The following is a 21,246-nucleotide window of genomic DNA, read 5'->3' on the forward strand; positions in this document are numbered from 1 at the left end:
AGATGGTTAGGGTTTAAATTTTACAATTAGAATGAAATTATATGTCGGTTTGGGTTTATAAATGAGATGGTTAGGGTTTAAATTTTAAAATTAGAATGAAATTATATATCGGTTTGGGTTTATAAATAAGCGGTTTAAGTTTTTAATTTTACAAATTTTGTTTCCTTATTTTATAAAAAGGTGAATGAATAGGTTCTTAAATGCATTATGACATGTCAGATTCTCATTGGCTAAAATAATGAGAAGTGAACAAAGGGTTAACTTTAGGAATGAATCTATGAATTGTTCTTTTTTCTGGCAAGTATTCATTCAATTGTATGCATACATTTAATTCTGTATTGTAAAAGTCAAACAGTTAATTAGTTATTTGATTTAAAAAATATAAATGCATTAAATATACTAAAGAAAATCACTCTTTGTGAAAAAATCTTAAAACATCATCATTTAATTATTTATGATACAAAAGGGAATGATAAGATGGCATGCCTATCAACCTTAATCTATAAATAGCTTCAAGAACCTCATAACTCCAAACCCACACTAATACTTTCGGTGGTATCTTCTTCTTTTCCAGTTTCTCCACAAAAACAAAACAAAACATCCAAAGGTTGGATATATATATATATATAAGGGAAAAAATATGGGGTTAAATTCGAGGGACAAAGCCTGGATATTTCTGGGGATTCTTTGTTGTTCATCTTTGATTTGTTCAGTTAAAGCAACGGTCACTTACGATCGTAAAGCTGTGATCATCAATGGTCAGAGAAGGATTCTTCTATCTGGCTCCATTCACTACCCAAGAAGCACGCCTGAGGTTATACTCTTTAATTTTTGTAAATACATAGAACACAATCTTGTGTTTTAGTATATGTAATTATGTATGGTTAAGCAGAATCTTAATTCTTTTTTTTTATTCTATGCATATTTTCTGCGTTCTTATTGGATCTTTGTTCCCAAATAATTTTTTTTTCACACATGGGTTTTGCTTATAGTCTACACTATTTCATTACAAATTATGTTTTTCTTTTTGTTTATAAGATAAATTTTTTTAAAAATATATATATCGTGAAATGCTCTGTTCTATATGCAGATGTGGCCTGATCTTATACAGAAGGCCAAAGATGGTGGTTTGGATGTTATACAGACTTATGTATTTTGGAATGGACATGAACCTTCTCCTGGACAAGTAATCCCTATTATTTTGACTCATAAATCAAAACTATAGCTAATGCTTTTCTATTTCTTTCTCTGCCTTAGTATTATTTTGAGGACAGATATGATTTGGTTAAGTTCATCAAGCTGGTACAACAAGCTGGTCTTTACGTTCATCTCAGAATTGGTCCTTATGTTTGCGCTGAATGGAACTTTGGGTAAGTTATACGTTCTAGGATACTGTGAGATTGTCCCTTATTTTTTTTTATATCAAATTGTTGATTTGAATATGTTTAAATGGTTTTCAGAGGGTTTCCTGTTTGGCTCAAATATGTTCCCGGAATGGTATTTAGAACCGACAATGAACCTTTCAAGGTCTAAAACTTCTCAAATTTTCTTTTTACATGCTCTTAAAGTATCCATTTTTGGGGGTGTTTTATTAACTAATAAAAGAATGGTTTGATAATGAAAAAGGCTGCAATGCAAAAATTTACTACGAAGATTGTGGGGATGATGAAAGAAGAAAAATTGTTTGAGACTCAAGGAGGACCCATCATTCTGTCACAGGTTTGTATGTTTTCGTATTAGTTTATTACACAATGTCAGTAGTATCCAAGCTGTGAATCTTTTGTTTTTTGAAACGATATTTTCATTGTATGTGTATGAAAATTAAAAATGGGCAGATAGAGAATGAGTATGGACCAATAGAGTGGGAGATAGGAGCACCGGGGAAGGCATACACAAAATGGGCAGCTGAAATGGCAGAGGGACTCTCTACAGGTGTCCCATGGATTATGTGCAAGCAAGATGATGTTCCTAACTCTATTGTATGCTCTTCTTCCTTTTTTTTTTTTTTTTCTCCCTTTACTTATTTTATTTGCTTTCTTTCTTAACCTGGTTATATATATTCTTTAAGCAAAAGAAGAAGTTTTGTTTATTACTTTTTTTCTTTCTTTTCTATATTGTTTTCAATATTTAATTTCTTGTCTTCTCTTATTTTTTCCTATCAATAATACATATATGATATATACCTAACAAATTATTATATAGGTAAACAAAAGAAGATGTTTGTTTATCATATCTTTTGTTTGAATTATAGTGCTTGAATCATCTTTCCTTATTTAGTTTTCTTGGTAGCATTACTAACTTTATTCGCTGTTGTTCTCTTTTGACATAAAATTCTCTTTTCTTGTTAGAAACTGTCGTGTGTTATGCATATTAGATTTTGTATATAACGTTACTCACAATTTATTTGGTTTCCTTTTTCTCATATTTTTTCTGTTACACGGAGTGACCAACTATAAAGAGAAAACGAATGGGATCCATGTTGTTTTCTTATTGTATACAACTCTTTTACAAATTTACATAATCGGTTTTATACTATAATTCGTTTCTTTTTACTTGCTCGACAGATAAACACATGCAATGGGTATTATTGTGAGAATTTCAAACCAAACTCGGACAATAAGCCGAAAATGTGGACAGAGAACTGGACTGGTTGGTAAGTCACACAACATAATTGTCCCTCCTCCCCCTCTAAGAAAAATATATTACTATTCAATACAAATATGAATATCTATGACCAAAATCAACGTATTGTTTTTTTTTTTAAATAACTTTCTGTGTGTGAATATGCAAATGATTTACCAGGTTGACGGAGTTTGGAGGTGCGGTACCATACAGACCAGCCGAAGACATTGCCTTCTCCGTGGCACGATTCATACAGAACGGTGGCTCTTTCATGAATTACTATATGGTAACTTCATATTCTCTATTGCTGAAATAAGAGACACAAGATTTGATTACTAATGGAGTGGGGAAATGTTTTTAAACAGTACCATGGAGGAACGAACTTTGATAGAACAGCCGGTGAATTCGTCACCACCAGCTATGACTATGATGCTCCTCTTGATGAATACGGTAACTCAACTTTCATCACCTGAAAAACAGAATGGTAACAAACATATCAAACCATTGTCTAATACCTTTTTGTTGGGTTATTTGTTCAAAAGGATTACCGAGAGAACCTAAGTATAGTCACTTGAAAAGTCTGCATAAGGTCATCAAGCTCTGTGAACCAGCATTGGTCTCTGCTGATCCTACAGTCACATCACTAGGAGATAAACAAGAGGTAATGCAAATTCAGTAAGCATGAGAAGAGATGGAACAACTTTCAAAAAGAAGTTATTTACCTGTTTCTTTGCTTGTTTTGTTTTACAGGCTCATGTGTTCAAGTCTACGTCATCTTGCGCTGCTTTTCTCTCAAACTACAACGCTAGCTCTGCTGCAAGAGTCTTGTTTGGTGGATTTCCATATGATCTGCCTCCTTGGTCTGTCAGTATTCTACCTGACTGCAAAACCGAGTATTACAACACTGCTAAGGTAAATCAACCTAACAAAAACTTCTCGAACACATTATCTTGTTGTTGATACGTCACGGGTGATGGTATCACTGAGATTTGACCTCTGTGTTACAAGGTACAGGTCCGTGGACCAAGCATACACATGAAAATGGTTTCCACAAACACACAATTCTCTTGGGGATCATACAACGAAGAGATTCCTGCTGCATATGACAATAGTACCTTTTCCAACGATGGGCTTGTGGAACAGATAAGCATGACCAGAGACAAGACGGACTATTTCTGGTATCTGACTGAGTGAGTAATACTTGAAAACTCTTGACTTGCTGTAATCACTCTATCTATCTCACATTCTCGCTAACTCTATGGGAGAACTCACCGGTTGTGTTTGTTTGCGGATATAATCAGCCTTACGATCAGTCCTGATGAGAAATTCCTAAAGACTGGTGAAGACCCTCTTCTTACTATTGCGTCAGCTGGGCATGCTCTTCATGTATTCGTTAATGGTCAACTTGCAGGTAATATATATTAAGATAGGCCAAAATCATCCTCATGCTAAGCTTGTCTTTTGCTAAAAATCCTTTCTTCGTTTCAGGAACTGCTTATGGATCACTGGAGCAACCAAAGCTAACATTTAGTCAGAAGATCAAATTACATGCAGGAGTCAACAAACTTTCTCTGTTGAGTACTGCAGCGGGTCTGCCGGTTAGTTCTCTCAGAGCTTTTTGCCCATATACTACTGATCACGTTCTGAGCTTTGTGGTCTTTATTGTCACAGAACGTTGGCGTGCATTATGAGACTTGGAATACTGGGGTTCTTGGTCCAGTGACACTGACGGGAGTTAACTCTGGAACATGGGACATGTCTAAATGGAAATGGTCTTACAAGGTCCTTCCTGAAATTCAAGAGAAACGAGTTTTGACTTCCCTGTAGCCTCATCTTACCATCCATCATAACAATGAAATAAACATATATGTTCTTTTGTGTTTCAAGCAGATTGGTACTAAGGGTGAAGATCTGAGCATTCATACCGTAACCGGGAGCTCCAACGTGGAATGGAAAGATGGACCATTGGTGGCCAAAAAGCAACCCTTGACCTGGTACAAGGTAAGAGAAACAGAAGGAATGATAAATCATGTCCACCACACCAACATTGTTATATTGATATGATCAAAAAAAATGAAAGCAATGGGATGGGATTCTAACCATATATTTTTGCAGTCTACTTTTAACACACCAGTAGGGAATGAACCATTGGCTTTAGACATGAACTCGATGGGGAAAGGACAAATATGGATAAATGGACAGAACATCGGACGCCACTGGCCTGCATATACAGCTCGTGGGAAATGCGAGCGGTGCAGCTATGCCGGGACTTTCACAGAAAAGAAATGTTTGAGTAACTGTGGACAAGCTTCTCAAAGATGGTGAGCAACAAAACTGCCTAACCTCTGCTCCTGTCTTCTTTCTTTAATCTTTTAGTCCAAAATTTGACTCAAAAGGTTTGAACTTTATCTTGTTTTACAGGTACCATGTGCCTCGTTCATGGCTGAAGCCAACTAATAACATTGTCATTGTATTTGAAGAATTGGGTGGTGAACCCAATTGGATCACTCTTGTAAACAGAAGAGCCTAATAATAATAGTTTTCTCTCTGACTCCCATTTTTTTCAGGTTATGAAAACCTGTTTCTTTGTGTCTCTGCTTTGAAAAATAAGGATCTCTGCAATCCAATAGAAAGATTACAGATTACATGTACATGTAGTTTACAGAATAATATTTTCTTAAAAAAAAACAAAGCTTTTGAATTTCATTTTCTTCATCTCAGTCTTGTGAAACAATGTAATATATACATACACTACAGTCGTTGATTGAAGATCATAAGACGATACAAATTGTCTCCATCATATAATTCAATAATCAAATCGAAAAAGCTATAAGAAATTTTACAAAATCATGCAAATAGGAAAACACTGACCTGAGGTGCCTTGACCAGAAACTCAAGAACCATCAGCCAATTTTCAGAGTCGGAGCACGGTTTAAGCTCCGTGACTTCCACATTGCTCTCTTCTTCACTATCGAAATTTGGTGGGCCTTTGGGCCTCTCACAACAAAAAGCCCATGTAAAGTAAAAACAATCCTTTTAAGGGAGACATTGGACTTTTCGACATTACGATCAACAAAACACGAGTTTAATTGCATGAAGTGCTAGTTACGGTTTCTAAAATTTTGTAAAAGCTTTTTGTTTATTTTTATAAGCGTTCTTAAACAGATAATGTAATAGTTAAAAGTATGTGAATGCGGACAGCGGACTAATCTTGTCGGCGATTGTAAAGCCTATGGTTGGTTACTAACATCTCATAAATTATTCTTGGTTAATCAGTGGTGAACTGAACATTCAGTGTTCTTGGTCTCTTTGGTCTTTGGGCAAGTTCATATGATATAAGCGGCTTTGTCGTTAGTATGGCATCATTTCAATATTATATACGACTCCTTTGAATACTATATACATATGAATATATGATCAGCGACTTTAATTGTCGTTACTCGTTAGTATATCTTATTTGAATGTTATATACTAAACGACTCAAAAGGAGTTGTGATATTATATAATCGTTCGACCTAAGTAATGCTTCTTCAAGTTGCTTGTTAGTGTTGTTTGCCATGTCGTTTCTTTAATCCTAACTTGACTTTCTGGAAAGATTAAAAAGCTTTGTGAGGATCCTCTCCTCTCCACTTGCTGCATTGATATGTAGAAGACAAACACACACGATTCTCTGTTTCTTTCTTTCTTTTTTCCTTCACTTTCCTTTTTTGTACGTCTTTTTTCCTCTTTTGTATCTTTTTTTTTCCTAACTTTTTTTTTTATTAACATAGAAATGATCTAAAGAAAACGCTACATTAAAGAGGTAAACGAAAATGACAATCACTTAGCCAAATTTTCTGATACAAAAAACTTTTAACACATTTTATCTATCATATGTAAATATGCTCAAGAGTAACGATGTAACAATCGTTCAAGGATCAAAATATGAGCTTAAAGTTTGTGTGAAGCAATGAATACCACGGCAAACAATGATGAATCTTACAAAATATTCATAAGAGTCGGGGGAAATTATATTTAGGTTTAGAATGTTATGGGTTATACTTTTAGTTTTAGATGTGTTATTTGATATTGATGACTGATGTCATCTATAATATACGTCACTGTAATTATTAGTTATATAAGTTTGTCAACTATATTTGTATTAATTTACAAAAGCAACTATTTAAAGTTGAAAATCTTTTAAAAACAGAAACTAAAAGTGTAAAGACAATAAATAATAAATCAAGTAAAATGAAAAAGCGGATAGAAAATGTAAAGGATGATTTATGTAAAAGCAATTAATTTTATATTGTGTTGGAAAGAAGAAAAGAAACTAGAATGAAAAAAAAAAACTTTATAATTAAAAAAAACTAGAATAAAAATAATAAATAATTCAACATGTGATATTAGAGAAAAACAAGATTGTCAAAAGAAAAATATAGGCAGAAGAGGATGATTATTTACGAGTCACGGGGTTAACAATACTGACTTTTTTCTTTGGATATACAGACGTTTGATGGGATCAGGGTAGAGTTTTTTTTTGTAGCCATTTTTATATACTAATAAAAATTGATGTTAAGGAATAATTAAAGTTTAGTAGGATTATGGATTACTTTAACATTAATTAACTACTCATAAGTAATGCGTCATCACTAGTCTGTAAGAAATGGTTTAACTATTTGTCTATTTCAAATGGATGATCTTCTCTTCTCTACAAAAAAAAATACTAAACAAGAAACCACAACATGCGATTCGAACGATATTACGTTGGACCTTCGAAAATCTTGTATTCATGATCTGTACAAATTTGTACTTATCCGAAGTTTTGAACTCGACGTCTGACATATAAACATTTCTTTTTTTTTACAAAAAGACTACTAATCACATGACCCAGAACATATATACTGTTAAACATCTGACTTTATTACAAAACAATCAATATAAAAAGACAAACTAAGAAAAATTATGTAAAAATTAAAAAACAATAAGAAAGACCCCATCCCTACATTCAAAAATCTAACGCAAGGTCATTAATGATTAACCAAGACAAAAAAATATCTCTAATATAAATATCATCCATTACTTCACCCTTCACTCTCCGACACACACACAACAACAACACAACACAACACAACACAACAATGGAGCTAGTTACAAGCTTGACCAGCTGGTTAACTCCGACCACTCTCTTCCTCCTCCTCAATTTCACCATCGGCACCATCTTCATCGCCAACCGTTTCAGCTCCTCCGGTTCAAGAAAACACAACCCGCATCAAGATGGTTTCCGGTCGGGTTATGACCAAGGTCAGGCAAGGTTCGGCAGACCTCCTTCGCTCATAGACAGAGTCAAGTCCATCAACTTCAGTCTCTACAATTCTCATTCATCAGAATCCGAGATCCACTACTCCGGGTCGGATCATAACCCGAACCCACCTCCATCTCTCTTGCAACGGGTCAGATCCTTCAACATGCCTTCCTTCAAGTTCCCACAACACAATTCCGAAGGAGACTACGCTGCTTACGACCTCATGACCCGAACCGAAGAAATTAACCGGGTCGACGACCCGATCGACAAGATACCGGAGAATGACGTCACGACCGAACCTAGAGTCGGAGCTCCATCACTCTTGCAGCGGGTAAAATCCATAAAGCTTCCTTCTTTATACAGATCCGAGCCAGATCCGATCCCCGAAGAGACAAAGCCGACGAGGACGAAGTCGGAGTCGAGCAAACCGGTGACGAAGAAGAAGAAGAAAGCTACGGCGAAGAAGATGACGAAATCGGCTAGCGAGAGATACACCGGACGGGAAGAAGAGACGGGTGATACCGTGGAGAAGAGACGACCGGAGACAATGAGAGCTGAGAGACCGACGCCTATGGTCGACGAAGGTGTGGATGATAAAGCTTCGAACTTCATCAACAAGTTTAAGCAGCAGCTTAAGCTACAGAGGCTAGATTCGTTTCTAAGGTACAGAGAGATGCTCAAGAACGAGTAAAAAAAAAAAAAACTTTAAATTACGTTTTTGTCCTTTCGTCGGAATCTGTTTTTAGAACCTGGTGGTAAATACGGTTGCATCTGAAGGGCTTTTAGGTCATTTCGACACATATCTGTTTTAGTTTTGTTTGCTAGATTTGGTGATGACTGGTTATGACAAAACTAGTTTGTGTCGTGTGCGTAATTGCTGGATCTGGACATCTGAGTTCCACTTAATCTTTTGTCGTTTATTTACTCGGATGGTAAAAGTAGTTTTTATTACGTGGAAACATTATTCTAATTATTACGCATCGGTTGTTGTTGCGACCGAAGAAGAACATTCATCGATTTACTTTAATTCCCTCGTCACATATTCTAATAATTACTTATACTATCTTATTGTTCTTTAATAGTATAATTATAATGAACTGTTTGTTTAAGAAAATTATTGTTAATGATCAACTGGGATTCATTTTGGGTACGTAGTTGTTATCAGCCTACTACTATTTATTCAACTACCAATGACAAAGACGGTTCTAATTACATGCTTATATATTCTCATTAAATTACATGTTTATATGTTATATCACCATATATTGATGAAGTTTTTAGTCTTCTGACAAAATATCTAGTGAAAGAATATAGTTCTAGAATTTAAAAGGCGATATATATTTGAGGTAATTAAGAAAAAAAAAGCAGTGGAATTTAAGAAAGAAAATAAGTTTGAAATATGTTTTGGACTTCTTTTACACATGCGTGATATGTTATCAGTATTATGTTATATTTCTATATATACCTGTAATTCACCAAATTCAGGTTATATACAGTTTTAGTCTTGAATAATCAAATGTTGTGTTATGAATGACAACAAAAGTCTTCAATTATATCATGAAGTTTGTTAGAAGCAAGAAACTAATAAAAGGAATATTTGAGATATGGGTCATATGAAGTTATTTTTCAAGAGTGTGGGCTAATATGAAATATCTCAAATTAGAATGTGGTATTTGGAGAGGTCAAAAAAGAAAAGAAAAGTGGTATTTTGTAATAATTTTTCTTTCAATCCAATATGTTTTAGTTGACGTGCCTTTTTTTATTCTATTTCTGATGCACGTATTCACTAGTTTATAAGCAGCAATTATGTGTATTTTGTTGTATGGATATGTGAACATATACTATTCCGTTAAACTTATGTACCGAGTTTTATAATCTATAAACAATTAATGCTTTAATTATTTTGGATGTAGGTCTTTCGTCTTTAAATTATAAATAGACAGGGAATAGTATTTGTATATTTCTTTTTTTATTTTATTTTTAATTTCACTTTCTTTAATTATAAAATGGGAAGATCGCTATTCGAATGCTACTACTGGCATTATTCTGGATTTAGATAATTGTGCAGTACCAAAACAAGTCTGGCCAAGTCAACTTGCAAGCAATATGTGCATGTCGCTTACTGCAGCCAATTTTTTGGGTCGTGTAAACATTGAAGCTGCTGGGTAAAACATTTCTCATCATATTGTGCAAGAGCTCCAGAACTCCAGAATCAGAGTCTACCCTGTTTTTTCTGGTAAAATTATTTACGAGTGATTTAGTTTTTTAAAATTAAAGTGAATGATTTATAATTGCTTGTTTGCTTGGACTTTTTAGCTAGACCACAAGCATTAGACTTCAAACTTCTCTCCAGAATATCTTGCTTGGACCCACCAAAACCCAGCACCAGCAAATATGGTTGTAATATCTAGTGATAGAGATTTTGCAGGGTGGAAGACTACAACATGATGATTGTACAAATTTTGAGGAGTTCAAACCTCGATCTGAAAATCACATCAAAATTTGTCTAGGATTGGGCGAGTGAACAAGGAAGGGTACTCTCGCTTGAAGGAAAAATCAAGAGGCAAGCCAAATTTATTCAGTTGAGAGAGAATCACCTGACAAAATTTAATCTCGTCACTAAGTCTACATAGAATGGAGATGCTTCTCCTTTCATAAAATGTGACTTCTGTCACCAGCTCCTCAACCTGAAAAACTGATTTGCCCAACATGCTCCTACTCTGTGGACTATTTATTGAACTACTAATGACAAAGACGATTCTAATTACATGCTTATATATTCTCGTTAAATTACATGCTTATATGTTATATCACCATACATTGATGAAGCTTTTTAGTCTTCTGACAAAAAAACTAGTGAAGAATAATAATGACAAGAATATAGTTGTAGAATTTAGAAGACGATATATATTTGAGGTAATTACGAAAAAAATGCAGTGGACTTTAAGGCCATCTTTATCAGTATATCTGATAAGGTGTTCTTGGACTTTTTTTATTTGGAAAAAATTAAAAAGTGGGCTTAGATCATAGAAAATGATCTTATTTGAAAACTGTTTTTTGTGTTGTTCTTATGCGACGTGGCATTGTCTCATTGAAAACAATTTTTGTAACGGAGAAAACTTTTCATTTCTCATTTTGTTCGATATCGTGACAAACTCCTTGTGAATTTGGAAGAAATTTATCCCAAAATTCAGTTGCAAATGGAGGAGAATGATTTAACTTTTGGTGACCTCCGACTGTTCGAACCGTTACTCATCACCTCCACCGACGGCGGATCTCAACGGCGACTCTGGTTCAGGTAATCGTGACTCGTCTCCTTCCGATGGCGAATTGATTTTTTTTTCTGGGTTATCGTTGAATGAGGAGGTTTACGCTACGGTTTCTGGGTTATCATTGAATTGATCCACCGACGGCGGATCTCAACGATTCGTTGTCTCCGGAGGATGCGGCTAAGGAAGAAGAGGTTTACGCTACGGTTGTTAAGTTGGAGGAAATTCACGAGGGATACGAGAAGCTCTTGAGGGATTTGGAGGAGGAGCTTTGTAGGGGTTATGGTTTGGCTGTTGATGAGTCGTTGAACGGTGGGGATGAAGTGAATGAAGAGGTTTTAGCTGTGATTAAGGGAGCTGAAGATGGTGGAGTCGTTGAAAGGATTGATCTTTCTGATCGTCAGCTTAAGCTTATTCCTGATGCTTTAGGGAAGATCGTTGGTTTGGTTTCCTTGGATCTCTCTCGCAATGATCTCAAGGTATTGTCCCCCGAGACTTTGATTCGTTTCTACATGAATCTTGGTGTGTTTAGTTTCGAAAAATTTGGTCTTTTTGCTGTAACTTATAATAATCTCGATTAAAGCTCCAATGGCGTCATGAATCTAGACTAGTTCTCTGATTGGTAGAGGTTGTGTTCTGTGAAGGGTGAAAATCATGAAACTTTGGAATGTGACTTGCTTTAGCTTATGAATCTTGATGTATCTGTGAAGCTTGATTAGTCATTGGAATTATTTGGTCGAGGATCATATAAAGAATTGCAGATAACTCATGATTCTGGTGATCTAATTGCTATCTTTAAGGGTTTAGATGTGTGTGTTTTCAGATTTGTGAACCATCAAGGCTAGAGAGTAGATAGTTTCTGAAAAAACTGCAGGTCTTTGGAAAATCTGCAGGTTACAAACAAGCTCATTTGTTCTTTTCTCTGTGAATTGTTCTCTAAATTTTGTGTTTGGGATGTGATTTGTAGTGTTTGCTTAGATTGAAAGAGAAAAGCTAAATGATAGGTATGTTCAAAGCTTTGCCTAACCCTGAGCTCTGTTTTGGAGCCTGGCAGGACACCGAAGACGGATAAAGTAGCTATACTAGATAAGGAGAAGATAGAGCAACAATTGAAATCTATGGCGGTACCTCCATCGGGTTTCATGCCTCCCCAGCATCCAGCAGCTTTCCTCCTGTTGCTTAATCTTCTTTCTGTTAGATTCATCATTGATCATAGTTCAGATGATTCTTTATCAGTAGTTTTGCAGTAACCATTGGGAGGGGATTAGAGAGTTTTATGATTTTTTGTTTCGGTTTATCAAGTATTTAAGCTTTACTATTATATTATTACATAGTATTAAACATTGTTAAATTTTAAATTAAACATTAATCTATGTATTTATTAAACATTCTTAAATTTCTATAAGAATATTATGTTATTAAATATTAAGATCTTAAATATGTTCTCCCAATAACTAACTTCTTAACAAAAGTTCTTAACTACTGATCTTACATTATTTTCACAATATTTATACTCTAAGAACACCCTAAACTGATCTCCCTATAAAGATGCCCTAAGAAAGAAAATGAGTTTGTAACATGTTTTGGACTTCTTTTACACATGTGTGCTATGTTATCAGTACAACATGCATAATTTTGTCCACTATTATGTTATATTTCTATATAGACCTCTAGTTCACCAAATTGAGGTTATATACAGTTTTAGTCTTGAATAATCAAATGTGGTATTTGGAGAGGTCAAAAAAGAAAAGAAAAGTGGTATTTGGTAATAAATTTTCTTTCAATCCAATGACCAATAAGGCAATATGTGTCGGTTGACGTGCCTATTTTTATTCTATTTTCACTTTCTAGTTTGATGAACGTACGCGCTGATGCACATATTCACTAGTTTATAAGCAGCACAATTATGTGTATTTTGTTACATGGATATGTGAAAATATACTATTCCGTTAAGTTTTATGTACCGATTTTATAAACACACTATATATATGAATGTCTTTTTCTGAGGTAATCATAGCTTCAAGACAAATACTATATCATTCATGACATTTTAGTGTATGTGAATTAGATAGGTGGGCAATCTAATTTACAAAAATGATGGTTCGTAAAGCCCGACACATTAGATGGGGAAGATACTCTGGGCACCGGTTCCCTACCATTGTCTTTTTGTGTGTTGAAACTTCATTCCAATGTGAGAGGAGTACTGTTAACCCCTATAATTTAGTGTCAAATAGCAAAGTGACAAGTGGCCATTTCAAGTCACTATCTCTAAGATTCAAAATCAGTCGTACTTTGAATTCGTATGTCGGTAGTTACAGCCCTAGAACCTAACGGGTTTTGTCACTGTCCATAGTTTTGAAGAATGATCCACGGTTCACGTGTTGTGAAAGAGAGTTTTATAATAGTCACGTGAGTTTCACATAGTCTGAGAGCCTCTGCGTGAGTTAGAGTGTCTTTTCTGCTTTCGACGAGGCACCCATCGTCTCATCATTTGTCTTGTTCGATTTTGTGGTGGAAACAGAGGACTGGTGCCAATGCTATGATCATGATGTAATGACAAACCTCGATAAATAACTACAGGAGTTTGGGTATAGATTTTTAAACACGTGTATGAATAAAATGGTTATTTATTAGAATATAATGTATCACACTAAAAAACAATCTCTTGAGTAAACTGAATCCAAAGTCCAAAGAACAAGTGCGTTTGTTCTTGTTACAGAATTACAATATTTGTATGAAACGCACTTGGAGTTGGAGCTAGAATTCACATGATGCAAAAAGTGAAGAACAAAACTATGATACAAAGGATGCAAAGTGAAGAAAAAAACTATACTTACACACAGATGAGAGAGAGAGAGAGAGATGGTAACAAATAATATACATGTGGTACGTATACAACAATTACATAGGGGTGGCCAAAACTCTTAGCCTGTTTCAAAACATATGAGACATCAGATTTTTAGTTGGAGTTGGAGGAGTGAAATGTGACATGATTTTTCATTCCCGAACTCCCGTTCCGGCAAGGTTGTTTCACAAAATCTCGTCTGTCCACTCTAAGGCGCCGATGAGAGAGTTTACTATTAGACCTCATCGCAGATGTTGGTTTGGATGTAGAAGACTTTCCAAATTCCTCCTTGCCCTCACTGAAGGTCTTCATCAAAGTCTCTTGTAGTTCCATGTACCTTTGCTTCTTCTGTAACCGTTTCTCAGGAGTGTCTTCTTCTACACTAGCGAGATAATTTAAGTCCTCGGTGTCCATAAAGTGATCGAGCGAACAGCGTGGGAAGTAGCGTTTCCCTAGGTCCACTAAAAAAAAACATCATTAGATTTCTTTATTCGTAAGAAAAGAGATGAGACATGTTACATGTAAGAATCAATCCATACCGGTGTCACAAAGTGCTCTTAGTCTGCTCAAATGCTTCTCTTGGATTATGAACGGTGCCATGTTTAGGTCCAGTGATGTCTGCTTTGGATCTGCAGGCTCGAGACTAGAAGCTGTAAACTCGCATGTTTCGTCCAATTTGACGATATCCATTACTATTACGGCTTCCACTGGAAAGAGAATTTTAGCCAATGCAACTACAAAAGGACATAGCGTTAGCCAACTCAACCGGCACTTGATTTTGAAGTGAAGGAAGAAAAAGTACCTCGATTCTCATAATAGAGCAACCTCATCTTTAGTTCCTCGGGAGTCACTGGAAGAGAAGGTGAAGCTTCTCTAGGCAACTGATATTCTAGCTTTTGTGCATGTTCAAGTACCTCTATACATAATCCACCTTTCAAAGAAGGCTTACCTTGCTCTGTAGTAGTATTGTAATCATCCGCTTTAGTGAGCCGTTTCGCAATCACTAGAGCAGTTCTACCATCTAACGTTGTATCCAACGCATTTGCTCCTTTTGTCAATAAAGACACTATCAGCTTCGGCTCCTTCCGTATCGCAGCAACGTGAAGAACAGTGTACCCTCTTGGATTTCTATGGTTAACATCCGCAAGCTCTAAGTTGATGAGATCATACGCAGTCTTCACATCGCAATGCGCGACAGCAAAATGAAGAGCATACGACTCATCAAGATTAGTGTATCCTTCTGTCAAAAGCATCTTGACAAGCTCAACGTCATCTGAGTCAAGTGCCTTGTATATATTCTTGACATGTTTTTTAAGTTCAGGTGGCTCTAAAAAAAACTCTTTACGTATGTAAGTGATTTGCTTGACAATATGTTGCGGCAAATACTTGTCAAGACTAACAAATTCCATATCAGACTTTGCTATAATCTTTATGCATCTATCTAGAAGCTTCTTGTATGCTTTACCACATAGAGTATCAAGCTTTAATATAACCAATATGTCTTCTACGACAATCTTGTCTACAATATCCAAGAATTGTCTCTGAAAAAATGCAAATAGAGAAGCCTTAAGAATTGTCACACAATTTTTTCTTTTTCTTGATGCTATGGTTTAGTTTGTGTGTTTTACCTCATACAGAGTCATTAGCTCAGGAATCTGGAAAACGAAAGCCAAATAGAGAATCTCCACCATGAAATCAACCACCGGCCGGCAAGCCACGTGGTAGCAATCGTCATCGACGCAATCAGAAGCTCCTCTCGGCGGCGGTCTCACTCTACCGCTGTAGACGTAAGCCAAGACAGCCATCACGGAGTCAAAGCCGACTTCGTAGTCCCTGGCGATCTCCTTAAGCTCGATCTTAGTGACGGCCGTGGATCTTTGGTTCTTGGCGGCAGCTGCGGTGGCTAAAGCGCTTTTGAAGACGGGAACTCTCGCGGAAAGAATACAACGGTGGAAAGAAACTTCCCGGCCGCCGGAGAGAACGAGTTTAGCGTCAGTGTAAAAAGTCTCCGGAGAGTCGAAAACAGACTCGAGACAGTTGGAGAGAAGCTGAAGAGCTGTTACCTCCGATGATGTTAGGACTTCCGAAGGGTAATCGATAGATGACTCGGCTGCGAAGAAGCTGCTGTTGCCGCTTGTGTTGCTTATCTCGTATGAATCAGAGAATCTAACGGTGTTGGTGGTGGCCATCATCACAAAAAAAAAAAGAAAAAACAGAGTCGGAAGCAACAGAGACAAAAACAGAGTCGGAGACAAGTGAAACAAAAAAACAGAGTCGGAGACAAGTGTTGGAATTTCAAGAAACAAAGACAAAAACACTCTTTTTTAAAAAAACAAAGAACTTATCATCAATGGTCTGTGTCGAGACTAGAGAGCACCTTTGGTGTAAGTTTCTACGAAACTGGAAAGGTTTTATAAAGAGAGAAATAGGTTTCTATCTCTCTTTGCATGTTTCCAATTTACCAAAACAGTGACTGTTCGAGTTTGTCTTTTTTGCCCAATTTCTCTACACTTTCATTCGTTTAAAAAAAAAAGCAACATCTGATTCTCATTTCTTGACTACCAAATTTTCCACAGATAATATATAAAAGCTGAATCGGAATGGACAAGTCAGAAAACATATTTAATACTACATTAATGACACGATTAGTATTTGATTTGGCGGAGGCATTTCATTTTTCAAACTTATTCATCATACTGATTTTGACAGATTTAGACTTTTGACTAAAATTGGTCATAGTCCAATGTTCTTATAATTTAGCTTTACATAACAAAATGGTTAACATTGAAAAATCATAGCCAGTAAACAAACGAATAATTATCGTTCCCACTACTACTCAATACAACAAACTTGGTTAGTTGATAGTTTATACCAGACTGTTTGGTTGATTGACCCAAAAACTAAAAGTTAAGAAACCTCTCTTTCGTCAACAAAGATGAGTCATTCACCTACATAAAATCTAAACTATCATCAACTAAACCTTTTATCTTTTATACGGAAGGAGTTTTTAAACACTACGATACTAGACGAATTCAGACCCGGCACATCATCCAGAAAGCATTAAAATTGCTTGCTTCTACAAATTCAACTTCATATTACGTAAAAAAAAAACGTATCAAACATTATGTCCCTTTCGAACAGAACAATGAAGTAGTCAAGGCAGAGACTAAGAAAGGGGTGATTCATTTCATAAATTTAAGTGCTTCCAAGAAAATAAACACCAAAAGAAAAAAAATAATCAAAACTCCTTTGAGCATCATCAAATAAGGAGACGAATTTCACTATAAACCCAAAACTTTTTTCTCAATCCTCATCCTCCATGAACAGAGAATGACCCACATATATCATAGATTTTCACACGTTCTTTTTTTGTGTGTGTGTTTGGTAGAGCGTAGAGATTACTGTTGCTTGCATTCAGGTGGCCTCTCACCTTGTTGACCCTCACCAACTATCTGAGATCTCCCTCCCTTCTGCAGTCCAAACAAAGAAAAAGCAAACGATTATCACATTTGTCACAGACATAGACACAACTACAATATGAATGAAAATGAATAAAGTGATCCAAGAGCTTGTCTAGTCTCTGCTATGTCATTAGTGTGTCGTTGTCAGAGTCATGCATAACTAGCTAATTCATATTCATGCTTGCTTGGTTACGTCCAGCAATCTATATGATTCATGGACTTCTAGAGCCTACATTTCCTATATATATTCTAGAGTTTCATGACCATGCTCAGCCTGACATTTCTTGTGTTTCTTGATAGTTTACGACTTTCAAGGATTGCTCGAGTGTTTGATTATTCGGCAGGAACTTTGGGGTCTCAATCAAATAAAAACTTTTTAGATTGAAAATGTCGGTTACATACCTTGTTTCCGATTGATGGCTGCATAAAACATTTAAGCGAATTCAATTGATTAGTAAAAACGAAACTGGCAGGTAAATTTTAAAAAACAAAGGAAACAAAGTACTTGGGGCACACTGTATACCTTCTTTTTGGTCTTGCTTTCTTCCTCATCCTCATCATCATCCTCCTCATCTTCATCATCATCTTCGTCTTCCTCATCCTCTTCATCATCCTCATCCTCATCAATGTCATCTTCTTCGTCATCATCTAATTCAAAGTCATCTGCTTCCACAGCCTCACCAGTAAACCATGAGACAGCACGAGGGATAATTTTTTCCCGGATTGTAGATCTGCAGGAAGCAAGAACTACTTGTGATCAGAATATCAATAAAGGGATCATACTATTTGCAGCTGATAAAGTAGACCCATGACTCAAAAGCAAACTCAGAACCCAACATAATAAGAAGTATGTTAAGAAAAGGACGAACCCAATGTCATAATCTTGTTCCATCAGATTTTGAAGGTCCTCAGCCTGCATAAAAGAATGGGAGGCATTACTAAATACGTAAACTTAAAAGATGACAGATCTTTTTAAAAATCGTTATCTTACTCTTTCCTCGTCGATTTCTTCATCTTCATCTGGAACTTGTGGAGGAGTGAAGAAGTTAAAGAAGCTTGCGCAATCTTCGGTTTTGATGATTGGTTTGGCATTCTTTGAACCTTTCTTAGGCTTCTTCTTAAGAATCTTCTGAGTCAGGCACTTTCCAGGATACCAATCAATTTCTGTCCTGAAATGAAGGGAAAAAAAGAAAGAAATCAATATAAGTAAAGATATTGTCTACAGCTCAGTGCAGTCAGTAAAGCAGAATGTAGTACACAATATTTGCAGGAGAGCATAAGCAGTTACCCTATAGCCTTCTCAAGTAGTGGCTCATCTTCATCAATCATATGATAAGACTTTGTCAAAACGGTGTTTTTAAAGTACGGATTGGAGTCGAATACAAACTCAAGTTTGAACCCTTTAGGTTCTTCAATCTTGCACCACTTAATATCTTTAAGATAGTTGAGAGCCCCTTCATCACGCTCTGTGACCTGACATGTAGGACATTAAGCTATACTCAATTTTCCATTGTTATGACTGGGAGTGTTTATAAAATGAACACCAAAACTGCATATAGGCTAACCTCCTCAGAAGTAACTTCATTATTTTTCAGGGCAGTCAGCCAGAAACTTGGAACTCCTTTCTCTGGATGGAATACATTGAAACATGTTAAAACAAACCAAAATGATAATAAAACAAACAAACAAAGAAGACAATTGTGTTCATGAAGATACCTTCTGCAGTTTTTTCCTCTCCTTGCTCCACCTTCGTATCTTCTGGAGCCAGTTCAACTTCAACAGTTCCATTCACAATCTCATAACGCTGTGCCATTACAAGATGCAAAGTAGAATTCATGAGTTTTAGATACAAATATAACTAACGATAAGTAAACATAAGCAACAAGAGTATAAACAGACTCCCATTGATTTTCATTGCTTTGGTTTAGTTAGATGGTTTGTGCATTCAACAGATATAAATACCTTGGTATACAAAGGCTGATACAATGTTTCATATTTAGCTTCAAGAATAGCTCTCTCCTCACGGAACTTTGCTTCTAGTTCATCATGTTGGCTCTGCGTGAAAACAAGTCATCAGTAGTAATCAAAAACGCAACACTTTACTTTTGAAACCAAAACAAAAACTCCATCAAATAGCTCACATAGCTTGAGAAAAATAAATGTGAAAGAAATTTCGCTAACCTGAATATCCCTCAAGGCATCAACACGCTTTCTTACATTAGGAGTGAGATTCTCGAGCACATCAGAACGCTGACTAGCCAGATTCTGCAGCTTGTTCTGTAAAATTAACATATTTATAAACAAACAACTAAAAAAAACCAATCTTTACAGAACCCATAAGTTATCATTACATATACAACAGATACAGACTCTAAATAGACACTCTTGAGTAAAGGTAACTTATTCAATAGCAAGTCTAAAGGACGGGTTTTTTTTTTTTTGTAGAAGAAGAGAAAAAAAAACTAACCTTAAGAGCGTTCACAAGGCCAGCTCTATCCTCGCCTTGAAGAGCTGAAACAGAAAAAAAAATCAAATAAAGAGTCAGTTAGAAGTTAGAACCACACGACGAAGAAAGTGGTGAAAACAGAGAGGAATTAGGGTTTAAGCAGCTCTGGCAAAAGAAGTGCAGAAAGAGTATGGGGGAGAAATTAAACGAACCAGCAGTAAGATTGGCGACGCTGAATTTGTTGTCTTTGTCGTTGCTCATTGTTTTTGAAGATTTGGAGACGAAAAGGTTTTTGAAAGTGAGAGATAAGAAAAAGAGAGAGAGAGAGAGAGAGACGAAAGGGTTTTTGGGAGGCGACTCTCTCTTTTAAACCTTAACTCGTAACCCTTAAATCTCTCCCTCTCTCTCTTTCTTTTACTTCCCAAGACCAACACCAAGAGGCCTCTCGCACCAAATTAGTAAACCTAGTGTAACTGCCATTTTTATTTAATTATTACTACTAGTATTTTTTTCAGTTCTCAATATATAGTATCAGATTTTTTTTTTTTTTTTAGCAACATATATANAATTAAACGAACCAGCAGTAAGATTGGCGACGCTGAATTTGTTGTCTTTGTCGTTGCTCATTGTTTTTGAAGATTTGGAGACGAAAAGGTTTTTGAAAGTGAGAGATAAGAAAAAGAGAGAGAGAGAGAGAGAGACGAAAGGGTTTTTGGGAGGCGACTCTCTCTTTTAAACCTTAACTCGTAACCCTTAAATCTCTCCCTCTCTCTCTTTCTTTTACTTCCCAAGACCAACACCAAGAGGCCTCTCGCACCAAATTAGTAAACCTAGTGTAACTGCCATTTTTATTTAATTATTACTACTAGTATTTTTTTCAGTTCTCAATATATAGTATCAGATTTTTTTTTTTTTTTTTAGCAACATATATATCAAATTTATATCTTTTAGATACTAATAAAAGAGAATGTATGATTTTTAGATTCTTAAAAGAAAAACTCCCATTGCAAAAGCAACAATGGTTTTCAAAATATTCCAAACCAACAATGTTGTTCAAACAAATATTTTAATCGGCGACAGCAAAAAATTTAGGTTTTTTTTTGATTGGGTCTACTAACTTCACCAAGGCCCATTTAAAAATGGATTCTCTCTTGTATGTTGTATTTGTACTGTATGCTGCGTAAACTCACCCCGAGTTCAAACGAATAAAAACGAACTCTATGTATGTACCTAACTTACCACTACCAGAAACAAAAAACATGAGACAACTAATCAGAAAACTGTAAATCTTAATTCACCCTACTAAAAAGCAACAGCAA

The 21,246-nt window shown here is 35.8% G+C and overlaps 4 protein-coding genes across 7 annotated transcripts; 2 read left to right on the forward strand and 2 right to left on the reverse strand.

Moving 5' to 3' along the window:
- Positions 537-5,332, forward strand: LOC104730797 (beta-galactosidase 12-like). Of its 2 annotated transcripts, none has more exons than XM_010450017.2 (18): positions 537-814; positions 1,091-1,186; positions 1,258-1,370; positions 1,461-1,527; positions 1,627-1,719; positions 1,836-1,979; positions 2,565-2,653; positions 2,803-2,908; positions 2,988-3,072; positions 3,165-3,283; positions 3,373-3,534; positions 3,631-3,812; positions 3,924-4,033; positions 4,111-4,220; positions 4,294-4,404; positions 4,513-4,623; positions 4,738-4,943; positions 5,044-5,332. In XM_010450017.2, exons 1-18 carry the CDS (start codon positions 641-643, stop codon positions 5,150-5,152), a joined length of 2,187 nt encoding a protein of 728 aa, XP_010448319.1. In that variant the 5' UTR covers positions 537-640; the 3' UTR covers positions 5,153-5,332. The 2 variants fall into 2 exon arrangements, with proteins under 2 accessions (XP_010448319.1, XP_010448320.1); XM_010450018.2 differs by having other exon boundaries at positions 3,637-3,812.
- LOC104730798 lies at positions 7,604-8,944 on the forward strand. The gene has a single exon (XM_010450019.2). The coding sequence runs from the start codon at positions 7,743-7,745 to the stop codon at positions 8,595-8,597; it is 855 nt and encodes a 284-aa protein (XP_010448321.1). The 5' UTR covers positions 7,604-7,742; the 3' UTR covers positions 8,598-8,944.
- LOC104730800 (regulatory protein NPR2-like) lies at positions 13,945-16,557 on the reverse strand. The gene is made up of 4 exons (XM_010450020.1): positions 15,649-16,557; positions 14,823-15,561; positions 14,560-14,754; positions 13,945-14,481 (listed from the first exon to the last, which is right to left on the reverse strand). Exons 1-4 carry the CDS (start codon positions 16,210-16,212, stop codon positions 14,135-14,137), a joined length of 1,845 nt encoding a protein of 614 aa, XP_010448322.1. The 5' UTR covers positions 16,213-16,557; the 3' UTR covers positions 13,945-14,134.
- On the reverse strand, positions 17,095-20,706 carry LOC104730801 (nucleosome assembly protein 1;1-like). 3 transcript variants are annotated; one of them, XM_010450021.2, is made up of 12 exons: positions 20,506-20,706; positions 19,949-19,992; positions 19,663-19,758; positions 19,444-19,536; positions 19,198-19,285; positions 19,047-19,108; positions 18,770-18,954; positions 18,473-18,650; positions 18,351-18,394; positions 18,005-18,212; positions 17,884-17,901; positions 17,095-17,490 (listed from the first exon to the last, which is right to left on the reverse strand). In XM_010450021.2, the coding sequence occupies exons 1-12, from the start codon at positions 20,552-20,554 to the stop codon at positions 17,419-17,421; spliced, it is 1,137 nt and encodes a 378-aa protein (XP_010448323.1). In that variant the 5' UTR covers positions 20,555-20,706; the 3' UTR covers positions 17,095-17,418. The 3 variants fall into 3 exon arrangements, with proteins under 3 accessions (XP_010448323.1, XP_010448324.1, XP_019088938.1); XM_010450022.2 differs by lacking the exon at positions 20,506-20,706 and adding an exon at positions 20,140-20,340; XM_019233393.1 differs by lacking the exons at positions 17,884-17,901; positions 20,506-20,706 and adding an exon at positions 20,140-20,281.

Source organism: Camelina sativa, chromosome 12, assembly GCF_000633955.1.
Source record: "Camelina sativa cultivar DH55 chromosome 12, Cs, whole genome shotgun sequence".
NCBI lineage: Eukaryota > Viridiplantae > Streptophyta > Magnoliopsida > Brassicales > Brassicaceae > Camelina > Camelina sativa.